Raw genomic sequence first — 17,865 nt, forward strand, 5'->3', positions numbered from 1 at the left:
ATCTACAGCCTGCTAAGAGAGTAACTAGCAAGTTAAGCCACAACAAACATAGTCATGTTCTGCTGGGAGCAGGACCTCTTCAAAGCCTTTAAGAATATACTTACTGTTTCACAGTCCACTACCTATCCACACCACTGTCCAATTTCTTACCTCCTAAATCCCCCTCAGTGAACGTGCTCAGGAATGATAAGGAATTGCAGTCCACACCATTGTAGGAATCAGATGGATCCAAGCTCTTTAGAAGGTCTCTGATATGCCGCACATGTATTCGGGCTTCCCGGACAGTGTAAGGTTCTTAGAAAATGCACATGCAACAAAAAAAAGATAGAATGACTAATCTGCTCCACTTCAGCTCTTCTTCAACACAATTCAAGTCAGAAAGAAAAACTTGTTCAGCCCATTTTATTAAGTTTCTAAATCCCAGCAAGCTACTCAGTTTAGCTGCCTATTGTTTAAGTGCTCCTCATCTTACCTGAAAATTAAATTGAAACTTTTTAAAAATTAATTTATTCTTGAACAGTCACATTTACTGACCACACCTAACTGCCGCCAAACTCAGTTGGCAGTTACCAGACCCACCCATATGGTGTCATACATATGCAAGGCCATTGGATTTACTAATGAAGCGGAAACACAAGAGATTCTCCAGATGCTGGAAATTCAGAGAGACATGCACAAAATGCTGGTGGAACTCAGCAAGTCATGTAGCATCTATGGAGAGGATTAAAGAGTCGATTTTTTGAGCCGAGACCCTTCATCAGGACTGCTGAGTTTCTCCAGCATTTTGTGTGTGATTAAGGAAGCTATAATATGGTTTCACATATACACTGGTGAATTTGAACTCTCAACTCTGGATCAATGTCAAGACCGAACATGAAGAGCCTTAACCAATATGCTTCAAAACCGATTTTAATCTTTTGAAGTTTGAAACATAGAAAGCCTACAGCACAGCACAATACAGGCTCCTTGATTTGAAATATTTTCAAAAGAATGATTTTGTAACTAGTTCTAAACTGCCTTCTTTCCAAGCTGAAATATCCACATTTCTTCCACCTTTTCTCAATAATCCCCCATCTTCTCATGGCATCGACCAAGACCAGAAGGCAATGTTCACAGTGCAACTTGAACAACTAATAGCAGTGCTAATGATGCCAACATAATAGGACTCAAGCTCAGATCTGGCTTCATAATAACTTCCTGACAAATTTTGTTTAATTCCCAGCTGACTTACCTAGTTCTGCCTGATCCTAAAGTTAACATTAATACACTGTATGGTATGGTATGCCAAGTCAATACCTTCCACCACTTTCAGATTAGAGCCTTCTTGTAGGCCTTCAATTGATTTGAGCTCAGAGAAGTTGTCCAGAACATTTCCATCCAGCTGCAGAGAGAAGCAGGTCCGATGACAAGTATCCTCTCTGTCCATAAGAACTTGATGGATCTCCTGCACCATCTCCTGAGGAGAAACCTATGCCCAAAACAAAATAAATTAGGAAATATAAGAAGTTTTGTTTGATACAGGGGCTTTTATTACAAAAAGATGAAACGTGGCCATGGAGTGAAATAAATACAATACCCAACACAAATTGAAATTGATATGAAAACAAGAAAGTGCTGGAAACACTTGGCAGGTTAGGCAGCATTATTGGTAAAAATAAGGAGTTAATTTTTCAGTAAGTTTGTTTTCTCTTCCTCCCAAATTTCAATGAAAAGTCTTTGATTGGTTTTCCCTCTGACTTACTGAGTGTTCTCAGTATTTTCTGCTTGTATTTCAAATTAATATTGTCTGATTTTTAACTTTGCTAAATCTTGACCTGAGGTAGGTTTAAAAGCTCATCAGCAGAGTGACAGACTGGTACAGAGGGAGAAACAGAAAGGTTTTGGCCACAACAGATGACACCCGATTCACCAATGGCAGAGAGCAATCAATGGCACTGATTCTACTGTTTTTCTTGGACTTACGTAAGAAAATAAATCTCAGACATACATATTGAAAATCAGAACTACAATAAGGTCATACAAGCCAGGACTAGCAAACTTCTTGCCCTCAATCCAACTCTACAATTTAATATCATGGAATGCTCTGAAAGCTGACGCAACTTCACATTCCCATTTGACCTGCAGTTAACCTTGCCCCCCATTGCTTGTAGGTGACTCAGAATATTTAAAAGTTTAAATTCTGGAGGAAACGCCCACTCTACATCCACCCTGTCAGGATATTGGGAAATTCTTGGAGGCTAAAACCGGGCAAGGTCTTGAAGGATCTTTGAGTGGCGGTGTTATTCTAAGAGTTGAAATTACCTGTTAATTATCATAATTTTTGACAACAAATCAACCATTTAAAAAAAACTTTGTCACTTTCAAAGTTTATGCATGGGTAAGCTCCTCGAATTCCTACAAGGGTGCTCAACTGAAGCTCAAAATAACCTTTTCTTCCTCCTTATTTCATAATATTTTCATTTCCTTTTTCCAATTGGTCTTGCGTTAAAGCAATGACAAACAAATGAGGATGCTGCTAACCCTAGCCTGTAAATTGAGTACTCAGTACACTGATCAATATCACCTCCGGAGCCTGTGAGGGATACAGTTCTGAATGCCATTTGCTTACTTTTATCACTTGCACGATTTGTTTCTTTTCTCTCTGCACATCGAGTATTTGGCAGCCTTTTTTTTAAAAAATGGGTTCTATTAGGCTTCTTTGTTTTGTCGGGAGATGAATCTCAAGTTTGCATGTGGTGGAAACATAGACTTAAATTGAAACCTATCGAATATTAAGAGACCTAGATAGAGTGGAATGGATGTTTCCTATAGTGGGAGAGTCTAGGATCAGAGGATGCAGCCTCAGAATAGAAGGATGTCCCTTTAGAACAGAGATGAAAAGGAATTTCTTTAGCCAGAGGGTGGTGAATCTGTGGAATTCATTGCCAGACGGTAGTGGTGGCCAAGTCATTGGGTATATTTAAAGCAGAGGTTGGCAGGATCTTGATTAGTAAGGGTGTCAAAGGTTAGGGAGAGAAGGCAGGAGAAGGGGGTTGAGATGATTTATTGGCAGAGCAAACTTGATGGACTGAATGGCCCTGTGACTTAAGACAGCCATGGAAACCATCACTGAATCGATGTGTGGCTGATAAGCCTCACTTCTTTCCGTCACTCCCAGAAGCTTACCACACCTTTTCACTGGGAAGCAGTGGAGGTTTGTGTGTTTCTATGTCCTCACCACTACCACCTGCCCCTAACTCTAATAACGCCACTGTATATCCCATCCAAATGATCTTCCTTTACTTTAATTATAGTTCATTTAGCCTTGTGATTCGCCATTTTGACATTTAATCATCTCCTGCTGTTCGCCTAATCACCGACCTCCTTCTGCTATCTGAAAGGGATCTGGAATGTTATTTCCACAGCTACGGCAATACAAGGGGACATTACTGTACTGGGATAAAGGGGATGTCAGGGGCAGGTTTTCATTTTACACAGAGGATAAGTACATGGAACGCACTGCCGGTGGTGGTGGTAGCGGTGGATACATTAGGAACATTTAAGAGACTTTTAGATAGGCACATGGATGAAAAGAAAAGAGAGGGCCGTGTGGCTGGAAGTGGCAGATTGACCTTGGGAACAGGAGTAGGTTAAAGGGTTAGCACAACATCAGGGGCCGAAGGGCCAGTGCTTTGCTGAGCTGTTCTGTGTTCACACTCCACCTTCCATGCGAAATGTGAAATCCTCAATCTTATATTGACACTTCTGTTTATATCAGATACCATTCAGTGAGCTGGGCTGCTGGGCAAATGAAAGAAGCTGCACTTTAGAGTCTAAAAGCAGCTGTAGTCTGATCACACGTTGCCCCCATCAATCATCATAATAGTGAAAATCTGTGTACTTCACAGCCAAAGAAGTCAATGTCATAATATAGCAAAGGTGACATTCCTACATTATAACAGTAGGATATAATGTAGAAATTCTTCTTATACTATCAATAATTTTATAGAAGCTATTTTTCACTACAAAGAGCAGTGATAAAGACATGTTACTTTTTTAAAACTGATGCCAAGGCAGGAATTCCCAATTTTTTTTTATACCATGGGAACCTCCTTTCTAAGGTAACCAAACACGACTTTCTGCTCTTCTTCAGATCAGTGGTATGAAATCTTTTGCTTCCATTCAAAAGGACTGACAGGCTTTCCTCATCTCAAAGGAAGATACCACAGACAGAAGCTCTCCCTCCATAGTGCTTGGGGTGTCAGATTGGACTTTGTGACACTAACTGAGCCATGGCTATATATGGCAGCCATGGGCTGTAGGTGGAGCTTGGTTCATTGACTATGAAAATTAGAATGATTTAAACCAAGGTGACATTGAAGGCCCTCAGCTGAGAAACACTGCTGTAGTACAGCTGCTCCTCAAATGAAACCCAGCAGTGTTCCACGTCACACTGTCTGCACTCACTTCCCTTACTAACCCTGCCTCCAGCTCCTCACAGTAGCTTCCAGCTGGGAAATCCTGGGAGCCAACTCAGCCATCATTACATTTGCACACATGGCACCTAAACCAGTTATAATTATCGTCCGAGCCAGAATGATGCCAGCTGTCCTTCCTTGGCATTCCAGAGGTGGAAGAAACCAGAAAATGAATTACACTGATTTGGACCATATGGTCACTAACTAATCCCAACAGACTCAACTCTGAAAGAGTTAACCTTCAAGTCTGCAAGTGCCGCATCTATTCCCAACACTTGTTGTGGACTTCATCACAAGTGCAGCTAGGAATGTTCCATGAGCCCTCACTTAAGTATGCACTTGCTTACTGAAAGCAGAAAACGCCAAGGTTCAGATCAAAGCTTGCACAACCATTATCACTTCCCTAAATGTACTTGAGAGCTCAGTAACACTGCAAAAATTAAAAAAAAACGAACTGACATACAGGCCAGGTATGTGGAAGCCTACCACAAGCACCTTCTAAAATAGAAGCAGCTGGAGATGTTGTAGAACAGGATTAGAAAAGATGTGACCTCAGAATTTGTGGTTTTCACCAAATAACCTACTAGGTTGGCTGATCACAAATTCAGCAGCAATGTTACAATTTTTACTCAAAAGGAATTGGTTAGTGACTCCTAAACCAGGGCAAGATATTAGCATAGATTGAGAAGGTTAAAAAAAACACAAAAAGTATGAATAAACAGAGGTTATTTGTGACTTGGTAGCATGTAATTGATGAAGGATGGAAAGAACCAGTGTTTGGCCCTTAACTATACCAAATTTATTTCAACCTTGGACAAGGAGACTGAATGTAACCTATACATATTTGCTGCTGAAACAAAGCCAGGTCAAACATGTATATTATTATGAGTGGTTTAACAGAGGCAGGGTGGCAGGATGGAGATACGTCTCTACCAAAGGAGGTGTAAGGCACTCCTTCCCTCCGCTAACCTGCAGGTCACCCTTAGGCAAGGTGTAGCATCTGCTTAGCCACTCCAATCACGTGAAGCCATGAGTGCAAGTGGTGGATGGCCATACAAACAGCTGCTGCATACCTCAAGTCCTGGTTATGCCACCACTGACGTCAGACAATCTCTGAGAAGTACTGATAATGGATGGGGTGACCCACCTTTATAAAGATACCGCCCAGAAGGTAGCAATGGCAAACTACTTAAGCAGGAAAAATTTGCCAAGAACAATTATGGTCATGAGACCATGATCACCTACGTCACATAACACAACACATAATGTTAATAACAGAGGCACCAACTAGTTAAGTAGTTGAACAAAACAGTGACAGATGGAAGTGCACTGTGCAAAAAGGTAAATCACCCATTTTGAGAGCATAAGGTTTGAAAACTGGCTGAGTAAATCGATAAGAGAATGACTAATGAAGAGTAAGGAAGTTTGAAGGTGATGGTACTGCACTCTGGTAAAAATTCAAATATGAGCACCTAGTCAGCAAGAATAAGGTTTAGTCAAGGGCAAGGAGCTCTCCTGCTCTTATTTTTTATCGTAGAATTAGAAAGATGACAATATTGAAGGTGATCATTCTGCTCAGCAAGTCTATTATCTGCCCCAGCAAATCTTTTCAGGTCACAAGCACTTGCTGTGCATAAATTTCACCCTCATACCAATTTCGATTCTTTTCCAAAAATCTTCATTCTACATCCTTAAAAAAAAGTGTTTGAAAATCACCCATCCCAGAATATAAACTTCACATTTCCCATGGTGTAGTTTCCTAGGGCACTTTGGCAGTGAGAAAGTATATTCATCAGGTATTCAAATTCTCTTCCAAAACTTTATATTGTCTATCATCTTTAAGAGCTTCCTGAAAAATCCATCATTCACCACTTTCCCATTACAACCTCAACTTGCCTTCAAGGTCCGTCACCTCTGATTTTTGAAATTCTTAAATCTGTTTTATTGATATTATTGAGCTCAGGGAACTATCTAAAATGCTAGATTGACTAACCAGTGTGAAGAACATGGAAGTCCCTTTTTGGAGGAAAATTTGACACAATAACACCATCATTTTTATACAGAGGGGCACAGTCTCGGTACCCATTACTGAAGTGTCCTGTTTATTTTGTTTCCAGAGTGTTATTTTCTCTCCTTGATTAGGAAAAAGGCAAAGAAAAGTGCTAAATGGTACTTATACACAAAAAAGACCATTCAGTCCTTCAAACCTGTTCCACCTTTCAATACAATTATCCAATACCAACTTTCTCCTTGGATGAGTTTTATGTATAAATAGTTTGAGTATGCTTATAAAACCCAGTGGGTTTCCTTAAAACCAGCTGAACTTTGGATTGCTATGACACTCACCTGCAGATCGAATGGTTCTATCCCTGGGGCATGTATCTTAACAGTGAATCCTGTATCCTGGATAACGATGACTTCTTGCTCATTCCCATCATCCGCACGAGTCTCACCATCTCCCTTCTCATTGTGGCTATCTGCCTCTGGGTGGTTGTGTCCGCTGTCTCCGTTCACTAACGGCATGCCTGAAGAATGGGCTAAAGACAGAAAATAGAAAAACAACATGCTCAACACCTCCAATAATCAACATATTGGTTAGACTAAACTACCAAGTGAATGATAATCACTTGCAAGTGGGTCTCATCATCACTGTAATAGCAGAATAGGACTTTGTCTCTAACACCATTTGAATATATTAAAACTGTCCAGCTCTCAGGAGAATGAAGTGCCCTTGATTATTCCATTAACAACCCAACATAAGAAAAAGATTCTTCTTCAAATCATGTTCTATGAATTGGAAGCAGCAAATAGTCTTGCAAACCTTCAAGCATTCAACAACACACCACATTATAAACACATTCTACAGATGCTGGAAATACAGAGCAACCCACACAAGATGCATTTGTGCATGTAACACATGAATCTTCCTCAACAGTCTTCTGCATTAACCCTTGGCCCTTGATTTTTAGATTATTTCCTGAATATGTTCAGTGACTCAGAATCTACAACATTAAGGCAGAGAATTCCAAAGATTTGTAACTATCTACAGGAGGACACTACTAAATAGTCCTTCTCAGAGGACTGTCACCTTGTCATGGTGAAGAGGCTAGTGAGTTCCTGAGATCAATAGCATCTAAAACAGAGGGTCCCAACCTGGGAAAACACACAAAATGCTGGAGGAACTCAGCAGGCCAGGCATATCTATGGAAAAGAGTAAACAACTGACGTTTCTAGCCAAGACCCTTCATCAGGACCAAACCTGGGGTCCATGGACCCCTTGCTTAATGGCACTGGTCCATGCCACAAAAAAAAGTTGAGAACCCCTGCTTCAGAGTTTAGCTCCTGCTACAGTCATCCATGGAGGCAAGGTCAAGTGGAAGATTCCAGACAAAGAGTGATCCAACCAAGACCTCAGCAGTGGAGCTGGTAGAAGATGATGACACATCACAAGGGCAGTGAAAGGGTCCCCAGTCTTCTTGCATTCCATGCCATTTGACTCTGACCCCGACCGGTCAAAGATCACGTGGTAGCTGCCCATGCATCAGCCTCCCCACATTAAACAAAGTCACGCACAGGCATTCCCCATTAAGGGAATCCACCCTGCCCATTAAAAAGACAGTTGCTTATTCTGAAACACAATCCTTCATCCAAAAGGAATTTTTCCACTCATCATTCTAACCTGCCTTTCAAGCATCATTAAGTAAGTCAATTCACATTCTTCTAAAGTCTGGGAAAGGTAGACTTAACTTACTTCTAAGAGCAGCTTTCTGTGCCAGTTGCTGTAGTGGGACATTATACCTCTGATTATTGGCCCAGCCCGCTGCATTATTAGCCAAAGCTTAACCATCAAGTCTTTTTTCTGCCAGATGTACTTTGAAAATACACTGAAATGCATTATTTGCGTCAATGACCAATGGTCCAAGGGTGTGCTGGGGGGCAGCTCACGAATGTCACCAGGCTTCCGGCACCAACGTAGCATGTCTGCAACTTACTAGCCTAAACCCATATGTCTTATTTCTGGAATGTGGGAGGAAATTGAAGCTCCCGGAAGAAACCCACACATATAGAGATACAAACTCCTTACAGACAGCGGCAGAAACTGAAGCCAATGTAAAGCATTATGCTAAATGCTTAACTCCTGTATCATGCCATAAAATGGAGAAGGTTGAGGTCAGCACAACATTGTGAGCAGAAGGGTCTGACTTTTCTATCATTTAAGTTCTATAACTTAGTTTGAAATTTATTACGATCAAATAGCTTACTAAAATTCTTAAGATTTCACAAAAATAACTGAGAAATAGTGCAGCATACAGACGGTGCAGTGTGATTTACCAGGCTGAGTAAAGACCTCCTGGTGCTTGTGAACTTTTGTAAAAACACTGGATGACAGGATTACCTTGGAGCTGATGCAAAATGCACTGATATGTCTAGCTTCCACTTGCACAATACTAAAAGGCCACAGAAAGATGGAGCAGGTTATTGTTCAATAAGTAAGTTTTGTTCTTGAGAAACATGGCAGTAACAATATGGATTACTAATACTCAGTCTTGTCAGATCACACATGGTGGGGCCTTGCTCTCGTAATCCACTTGTACCTCTCATATTATAAACCTCTATCAGATCTCCCAATGACTTCCACTACTCCAGAGAAATACACTCCAAGTTTGTCCAACCTCTCCTCATCACACATGCCTGCTAATCTGAGTAAACCTCATCTGCACCCTCACCAAAGCCTCCACATTCTTCCTATAATACCACGACCAGAACTTCAGGATCAGGTTTAATATCGTATGTCATGAAATTTATTCCCTTGCAGCAGAACAGTGCAATACAGAAAAAAAAATTCTTGTAATTGATAAATTAAATATGTGTTGCAAAAGAGACAAATAGTGAGGTATGGTTCATGGGTTGCTTCAATGTCCATTTATAAATCTAATGGCAGAGGGGAAAAAGCTGTTTCTAAAATGTTGAGCATGTGCCTTTAGGATCCTGCACCTTCTGTCTGATGGTAATAAGAAGAGGGCAAGTCCTGGGTGATGGGTGGTGGGGGAGGATCCATAATGATGGATGCCATCTTTTTGAGGCATCGCCTTCTGGAGAGGACCTGGAAGCTGGGAAGACTGGAGCCCACGATGGAATTGGCTGTGTTTGTAACCCTCTGCAGCCTTTTCCAATCTTGTGCCGTGGAAACTCCATTCCAGACGGTGATGCAACCAGTTAGAATGCTCTCCACGGTACATCTATAGAAATTTGCAATTGTCGCCATGCTTCCAGTGCCAACATATCATGCTCTAAACCCGTGTGGCATTGGAATGTGAGAAGATGCAAGGAAGTTTTCTGACATCCTTCTCATGATGGAGCCTAGTCAATGGAGTGAAGAGCATTCTTCCAGTACAAAAAGTACATTACTTGATTCCACTCAACATTACTTGGAGATGTTCTGCTACCCTTCAGATGACAGAAGCAGACGAGAACATGGAAACACAGAAACACATTAGTAAGACAGCAAGAATCAAGATTAACATGACCAGCAAATGCATAAACATTCAGCAATTGAGACAACTGAAACGCCAGGTGCACCCACAGTTTTTTCACACTTAAGTGATTCAAGTCACTTAAGAGCTTAAAGCTACTGCTCCATGGTGAATGAGCGTTACAAGAGACCGCAGATACTGGAATTTAGAGCAAGATTCAATGAATGCCTGTTCCTACACGTCTTGGCACACACTCAATGGCCACTTTATTAGGTACAACAGCTCATTAATGCAAATATCTAATCAGCCAATCATGTGGCAGCAACTCGTGCATAAAAGCATGCAGACATGATCAAGAGGTTCAGTTGTTATTCATACCAAACTTCAGAATGGGGAAGAAATGCAATCTAAGTGACTTTGACCATGGAATAACACTTGGTGTCATACAGGGAAGTCTGAGTATCTCTGAAACTGCAGATTTCCTGGGATTTTCACGTATAACAGTCTCTTGAGTTTACAGAGAATAGTGTGGGGGAAAAAAATCCAGCAGCTCTGTAGGTGAAAGTGCCTTGTTAATAAGAGAGGTCAGAGAAGAATGGCCAGACTGGTTTAAGCTGACAGGAAGGTGACAGTAACTCAAACAGCCATGACTTACAACAATGGGTGCAGAAGGGCATTTCTGAACCTTGAAGGGGATGGACTACAGCAGCATAAGACCACGAAAATACAGAAATATACTCCATGTTCACCGTAATAGGCATCTCCTGTACCTAATAAAACGGGCAGAGTACTTCTGTTTCCCCTATGTTTAAATGGATTGGTAATATTTAATGAAGCATGATTGGTACAAAAGCATTTTTTTTTTTTTTTAAAAGTGGTGAAAGAGTCCAGAAGTGTGTTTTAAATACAGGACAAACTAACATTCTATTTTATCTTCATGATGAACCATTTGGTAGTTGTGATACATATACATATTTCATTGCACAAACATTTTAAGGATGCTTCAGGGAAAATTAAGCCTGAGACTACATGACATTTATCTTTTTCCATCTTAGGGTGAGATAGGGAAATGAATGCATTATCACAGACATATGCATCCTTCTCTGTGCTACTGAAACAGCAGTCAAACAACACAAAATTCACTCATGGCACACCATTTGGTTAAATGCCGCTCCAATATTTCATGCAGAATTAACTATTTGATAGCTGCAAGAAATTAACTCCTTTTATTTATTCACATTAATAGGTCACTAAAGGTCCAATTGTGCACAAAATGCTTCAGATAAAGAGACCACAATAAAAGGGCTGAGCAGACCTAGTGTGGACATGTTAGTGATACAATGCACCTTGAGAGTTATAGAGTACTACAGCACAGAAAAAGGCCCTTTGGCCCATCTACTCCATGTTAAATTATTTTTCTGCCTACTCCCATTGACCTGCGCCTGGACCATAGCACTCCATACTCCTAACATCCATGTACATATCCAAACGTCCCTTAATTGTTAAAAATCAAACCTGCACCCAGCACTTCCACTGGCAACCCATTCCCCACTCTCACGAAGTTCCCCCTCATGGCCCCCTTAAACATTTCACCTTTCATCCTTAACCCATGACTTCTAGTTCTAGTCTCATCCAGCCTCAGTGGAAAAAACCTGCTTGCTTTTACTCTATCCATACCCCTCAATTTTATATACCTCCAACAAATCTCCCCTCATTCTCCTGTGCTCCAGGGAATAAGGTCCTAACCTCTATAAGCAATATGGACTATTTTCTAAAGCCATCCCAATTGGCACAATCCAAGGGGTACAAAGGGGTGATAGTTAAGTTATTGGACTAGTGATCCTAAGGGCTGGACTGATGACCAAGAGAAAGTAGTTCCAATCCTACTCTGATATTTTGAACTATAAAAGGGAGCATTCAGACAGAGGTCGGGTAAAGGCCAAGTTCAGATTGGCTAAAAGCTTACAAATGCTAAAACTGGCCTGAAGGGCCATATAGCCTGACCTCTGCTCTTTCTCTTATATCGATGTTGTTAAGAGACAAAACTAGGCATTCAAATTCAGTTCACTGGATGCATTCTTAAAGTTAGAACACACACCAGACCATGAAACAACTAGACTTGCAAAGACCGATTCAGTTCATTAATACCTTTTCAGGAAGGATGTCTGTTGCCTGTGGCCAGAAAACAACTTCAGAATCACTACCACAGGGTTGGCTTTTGACTTCCTACAGAAATGACCTAGCCATTTCAAAAACAGCTAAGGCCAACCACTGAAAACTGGCCTTTAGGTGAATAAATTAAAAAGGAGCTGTGGACTCGGAGATTAGCAAGACTATTATCCTCCCGCCATCAAGCTAGAGTTCAACATATTTACAATGCAGTCCAAGACAAGAGCCTGGAGGCAGCAGTGGAGAAGGGTGCCACGTTGTTAGTGCAATGCAGTTATAGCTGGGGGCACTGGAGTTTGGAGTTCAATTTGTGTCGTAAGGAGTTTGTATATTCTTCCCGTGACTAGATGGGTTTCCTTTCAAGCGCTCCAGTTTCCGCCCACAGTCCAAAGACGTACTGGTTAGTAGGTTTAATTGGTCATTGTAAAATGTCTTGTGATTAGGCTAGTTAAACAGGTGTGCAGCTGAGCAGTGCGGCTCGTTGTGTTGGAAGGGCTGGTTCCACACTGTAAATAAATTTTACAAAAAAATAAAATAAATAAGAGTGGCAGGTAGTTTCCCCACATATTCCCTCACATCTCTTAAGCCATCTTTGCAAAGTAATTACTACTAAAGATGGGTTGCAAGTACATTGTTCATTCCATTTCCTGCTAACATTTTATCTCTAGAACACCAGGATCAGAGACAAAATAGTTATGCATGGCTCGGCCAGGGAATAAGAAAGGAATTCAGTTCTCCAGAGGTTACAATGTGCCATCCAATCACAAGAAAATAATTAAAAGCTGTCAAATATCACACTGAATAATTGGTCATGGCCAGAATTACTGCTGGCAGCTCACATCAGCTGGTCACAGATGCAGAATTTATATAATTAACAGGCCGCTTTAATCAAAGATCTTTATTGTGATTGTCCTTTCTCTCTTCCTTCATATCCACCTGACTCTGCGTGCAGGAGTCTCTTCCTCTTCCTGTGCTTTCTTAGATTTGCTTGTTGGTGGAGTCCCTTTGAAACCTGATAATCTTCTGAGGTAACCGAGAAACCCACTGAGCCTGGTAACCGGTTGGCACACGGTATTTCCATGGCCTTCTGGTCCGGCAGCTTTCCATTCCCGACATTTGTTTCTGGAGCTAAATCCACCTGGCTTTTTACCGTTTCTTGTTTCGCATGCTCGAGGGAAGAAGTCGTTGCAGCAAGAGTCGATAGTACAGGGGAGGCTTGTTTTGGTGAGTGACGAGCTAGGCAGCCAATAATATCATCTTTTACTGGATGATCATCGCAAGCTTTGGCGACCCGCTCTCTGCAGAGGTGCTTCAGTGGTGCTTTGGTTTTAAATTCAAAACGTTTGTCACCTTTCTGCATGAAATCACACTCCTGGTTACAGCTCAATAATTCACTTGATGAATCCAAGCCAATAATTCCCTCTCCCACATCTGTTGTGTCAGCTATTTCTAGGGGAGCCTCTTCATAACACAATCTGTTGTCTGCACTGCAATTGGAGTACTTTGACTTTCCTCGAGCAAGCCAAACTGGAGGCTGGCAGCCGTGGTCTTTCACCTGTTTCGCAATCTCTTCAAGGGCAGAGGAAAGGTTGTTCGAGGTAGGAGGCAGGCACTGTGAAGTTGGCAAGTACACTGCACTAGTCAAACCACTGTCCTTCTGGTCTGATGAAGCCAAGTCTCCTTTAGCACCACCAGGACACCCATCCTTCAAGGCAGCAAAGTCGTGCTTCAGGCTAAAGTTGCTGCTCAAGATAATGTCAGGGTAACCTTGTGAAGGCATCTCCCCTGGCCCAGTTTCATCCCGGGCGGCAAAATCATTAGACGCAATGCAACATTCTCCCTGAGAGGCAGACAACAGCGGAGCATATTCGGTGCAAGGGTCTTCATGCTGTGACCTCAATATCAAGTCTGTAAGAAGCCTGCAGCAAGCAAAAATGCTGTTTCCCATAACTGGCCAGTCACCCACTCACAGACTAGCAGTGCTGCTGAAGAGCAGCGAGATTAAAAGCAAAACACGGAAAAGCTACTTGGTATGTGCTCCGAATGAACAGGATTTAGAGTGAACCCAGTTCCAAGCAGCAGCCTGCACCTCGAGCTTGCAGAGCAGGCAAAGGCAGTGTAGGTCTGAACTGAGACAAAGAGCCTACCGAATATTTCCAGCGACCTAAAATAAAACTTCTCAGCAGCTGTGACAGCCAAGCTACCCACATGCCTCTGAGCAGATCTCTCACATGTCGGTACACTTTTGCAGCGGACATCAAGGACACAGGTCCCGGCAGAATATCCCGTCTCTTTGCATGTTGTGAAAATGAAAACAGAATTGTTGCCATCACTTGTAAAGCTGCCAATAGTTCAGCAGCGTTTACAAAAATCTTCCCGGCCCAGGGAAGATTGCTGTAATTTACTAAGATCCAAGTCACGTCAGAATCTCGTGGAAAAAAGAGGCCACTCAGCCATGTGGCGTGAGACCCATGAAAAACAGCCCTGTTCAAAGCTTTTGCTGGCACCAGCTGTGAGAAAATGTCAAAGGCACCATTTCTTCAGGAGCTGTAACTAGAGGGCCACTCACACACACTAGCTTCCACTTGAGTCAGACTGCAAGACTTCTTATACGGAGCCTCAATACATTCAACACGAGATCAATTGCTGGCTCGAGTTAAACAATGGGTGAATATGAAGGGGGTCTTCTTCACTCAGATGGTGGTGAGAGTGTGGAACAAGATGCCAACGGAAGTGGTGGGTGCAGGTCTGATTTCAGCATTTATGAGAAATTTGGATAGGTGTGTAAATGGGAGGGCTGAGAAGGGCTATGGTCTGGATGCAGGTTGATGGGATGAGACAGCATAATAGTTCGGCACAGAGTAGATGGGCCGAGGGGCCTGCTTCTGTGTTGTAGCATTCAGTTATAGAAACAGAAAACTGGCAAGCATATCAAATCTGGAAAAACTCAAAGTAATTCAAGAACATGCATGTACAGCTCTCCCCCAATATTAAACAAAACACTTTCTTTTCAACAAACGTTGAACTAATTTTTGAGAAGGATTGGGAGAGTGAAATCATTAAGAGTGTGCAGGACTGAACACTCTAAAAGTTAATTGCTTCAGTATGTAAACGGAAATCTCAAAGAGGGTCAGGATCCAGTTGTGAACTTTTGAAAAGTTTTAAAAGAAACACGGTAATTAAATGCAAAGTCAGACTGTTTCTCAATGATCATGAAAAGCCCCAGTCATCAAGAACACGGCTGAAAAAGGATGTTAGGCTAAAACCACAGGTCAAAAGGGATACAACATCATGGATGATGGGAAAATGGAGGGTTATGTAGGAGGGAAGGTTTGACAGATCATAGAGTAGGTTAAAGGTCAACAACATCATAGGCTGAAGGGCCTATACTGTGCTGTAATGTTTTATGTTCAAAAGCAAAAAGATCTAGATTCAGCAAGTTTGAGATTTCAGGTCTGGTGCAATCTTGTTTGCTGATTATAAAAAGCAAATAAAATGACGACACTTTGGAGCAAACATTAATATTGTACAAAACATGGTGGAAAGGCAAGAGGTTAACACACACTTCTCGACTTGTTCAACTTGCTCGTTGCAAAGTCATTCAGCCGGTGTTCAACCGGTGTAAATTAAAATTGATCTGCTTCATTCTGTCATATACCCAGGGACAGCCAGATTATCCTTGCATCTCATACACACACACACACCAGTGAGTACAGCAAACCTCGCCCTCTAGGGGAAGCTCAAGAACAAATGCTGATAAGGGAAGGAAATCAAACTCAATTCCCTGACAAAATAGATCACACAAAGTTCAGAACACTATCGTCCTTTGTCCACACAATGCTGCGCAGATATTTCTTCAACCAGTCTTAGGGAGACACAAGCTTGCCCTGGTACAACCAGATTTATTTTTATTATCACACAAGTCCCTGTGATTTATTAGGCACATATTAAGACTCGTAGTGATAGGTGGAGTAAATCTTTGAATGCAATACACTGCAGAGTGAAAAATGTCATGCACATTAACGTCAATACATACATGCCATGTAAATAAGGCAAGGATTGATGCTGAATCTAAGTACATATTTGAACAAACAGAGCATAAAACTCATTCAAATAGCTGCTTTCTTACATTTGACATTTTAAGCAATGCAAAAATAAATTTGGTATTTTCTAAAAAATTAAATTCTTAAAAGATGACCTAAATTATAATGGCTATTGTCCTCTCCCCTTTCTGAGCAGAATGGCCCGATGCTCTACAGCAGACTGAGATTCTAGTTTACAGTCTCTTGCTTCTCTTGCACTTTACATGTAGGACATAGAGCTGTACAGCACAGAAAAGGCCCTTCTACCCATACTGACCTAAAACACTACAAACTTTCTCAATACTTCTAATTTACCCACCTAACCACTTCCTCTGGCAATTGGTTCCAAATATCTACGACCTGCTGTGTAGAAAAAAAAACGTTGCACCTCAAGTTCTTATTAAACCTTCCTCACCTCTAAACTTAAAACTACGTCCTCTAATTTTGATTCACCAACCCTGGGGGTGGGCAGAAACCACTCACCCTAACTATGCCTCTCATGATTTTATATATGTATCTCTGCAAGATTATTCCTCAGTCTCATATGCTCCAAGGAGTAAAGAGACCAGACTCTCCTGCATGCCTTCCTCACCTACAGGCGACTGGATCAGTATGGGTGCTGAGCTCTTGTAGCCCATCTCCTGAATCCTAGCACTGGCCAATTCTGCCACTGTACCAACCTTTGGTATTGATCTGTCAGGAACTAGATTTTCAGCCTTGTTGTTCTAGATGACTCAGGAGAACACCATGTGTTGCTCCAGTGACTACTTCTTGGGTGGTCATCTGGGACTGAGGATTCATCTTGGAAGCTTAGGAGATCCTGCCAATGAGGCCAACGATGCTGATCAGAACAAAGAGATAGGTTGTTTGTGAGGTGGTACATTCTTTCCAGTATCTACATCGGGTTTCTGTGATGCTGACACATGGCTATGTGGCTCTGACAACCATTGGAAATGTTCCTTTTCCATCCTGAAAAACCCAAGAATCATTGGGGTGTTGCATTTATACTAAAAGACCCTGAGGACATCCTTGTATCTTTTCCTTTGTCCATCTGGCAACGTCTTTCCAGGATAACACTTGGAATAGAATAGGTCTTTCATGTATCTGATGTTGGGCACGTGAACACAAGAAAGTTGTCAGGGAGAGCCTTAATGGATAGAATGGATAGAATGGACAGGCAGAGGATTTTTTTCTAATAGTGGGAGAGTCTGGGACCAGAGGGCACAGCCTTAGAATAGGAGGACATCCCTTTAGAACAGAGATGAGGAGGAATTTATTTAGCCAGAGGATGGTGAAATCTATGGAATTCATTAACACAGGTAGTTGTGGAGACCAAGTCACTGAGTATATTTAAAACAGAGGTTGATATGTCCTTGATTAGTAAGGACATCAAAAGTTTCAGGGAGAAGGCAGGAATACAGTTGAGAGGGATAATAAAATTAGCCATGATGGAATGGTGGAGCACATTTGACAGGCTGACTCTGCTCCCATGTCTTATGGTCTTAATGCTGGCTGGGAGAGGACACCAATGTTGTTTTGCTTATTCTTCCAATTGATATGACAGAGATTTTAACATGCCAGCTTAATGTAACAAATGAAGTTTCCTATCTCTTCCCAATCCCATCTTTCTACAAGTTTTACAACAGGTGTTGACAGTACCCAGTTCTACATAATCAGCTAGCT

At 41.6% G+C, this 17,865-nt stretch overlaps 1 protein-coding gene across 4 annotated transcripts in view; it reads right to left on the minus strand.

Moving 5' to 3' along the window:
* The window catches only part of cluha (clustered mitochondria (cluA/CLU1) homolog a), a 96,585-nt gene that overhangs the window by 60,856 nt on the left and 17,864 nt on the right, over nt 1-17,865 (minus strand). For 2 of the 4 annotated variants that reach the window (XM_073053284.1, XM_073053282.1), the window contains exons 1-4: nt 13,037-13,403; nt 6,804-6,994; nt 1,297-1,468; nt 151-294 (exon numbers count right to left, since the gene is read on the minus strand). In XM_073053284.1, coding sequence (XP_072909385.1) covers nt 151-294; nt 1,297-1,468; nt 6,804-6,994; nt 13,037-13,181 — 652 coding nt within the window. In that variant the 5' untranslated portion in view covers nt 13,182-13,403. Of the gene's footprint in view, nt 1-150; nt 295-1,296; nt 1,469-6,803; nt 6,995-13,036; nt 13,404-16,862; nt 16,989-17,865 lie in introns of those variants that run through there. The other 2 variants (XM_073053285.1, XM_073053283.1) reach the window with 2 other exon arrangements.

The sequence above is a fragment of the Hemitrygon akajei genome, chromosome 8 (assembly GCF_048418815.1).
Source record: "Hemitrygon akajei chromosome 8, sHemAka1.3, whole genome shotgun sequence".
Lineage (NCBI taxonomy): Eukaryota > Metazoa > Chordata > Chondrichthyes > Myliobatiformes > Dasyatidae > Hemitrygon > Hemitrygon akajei.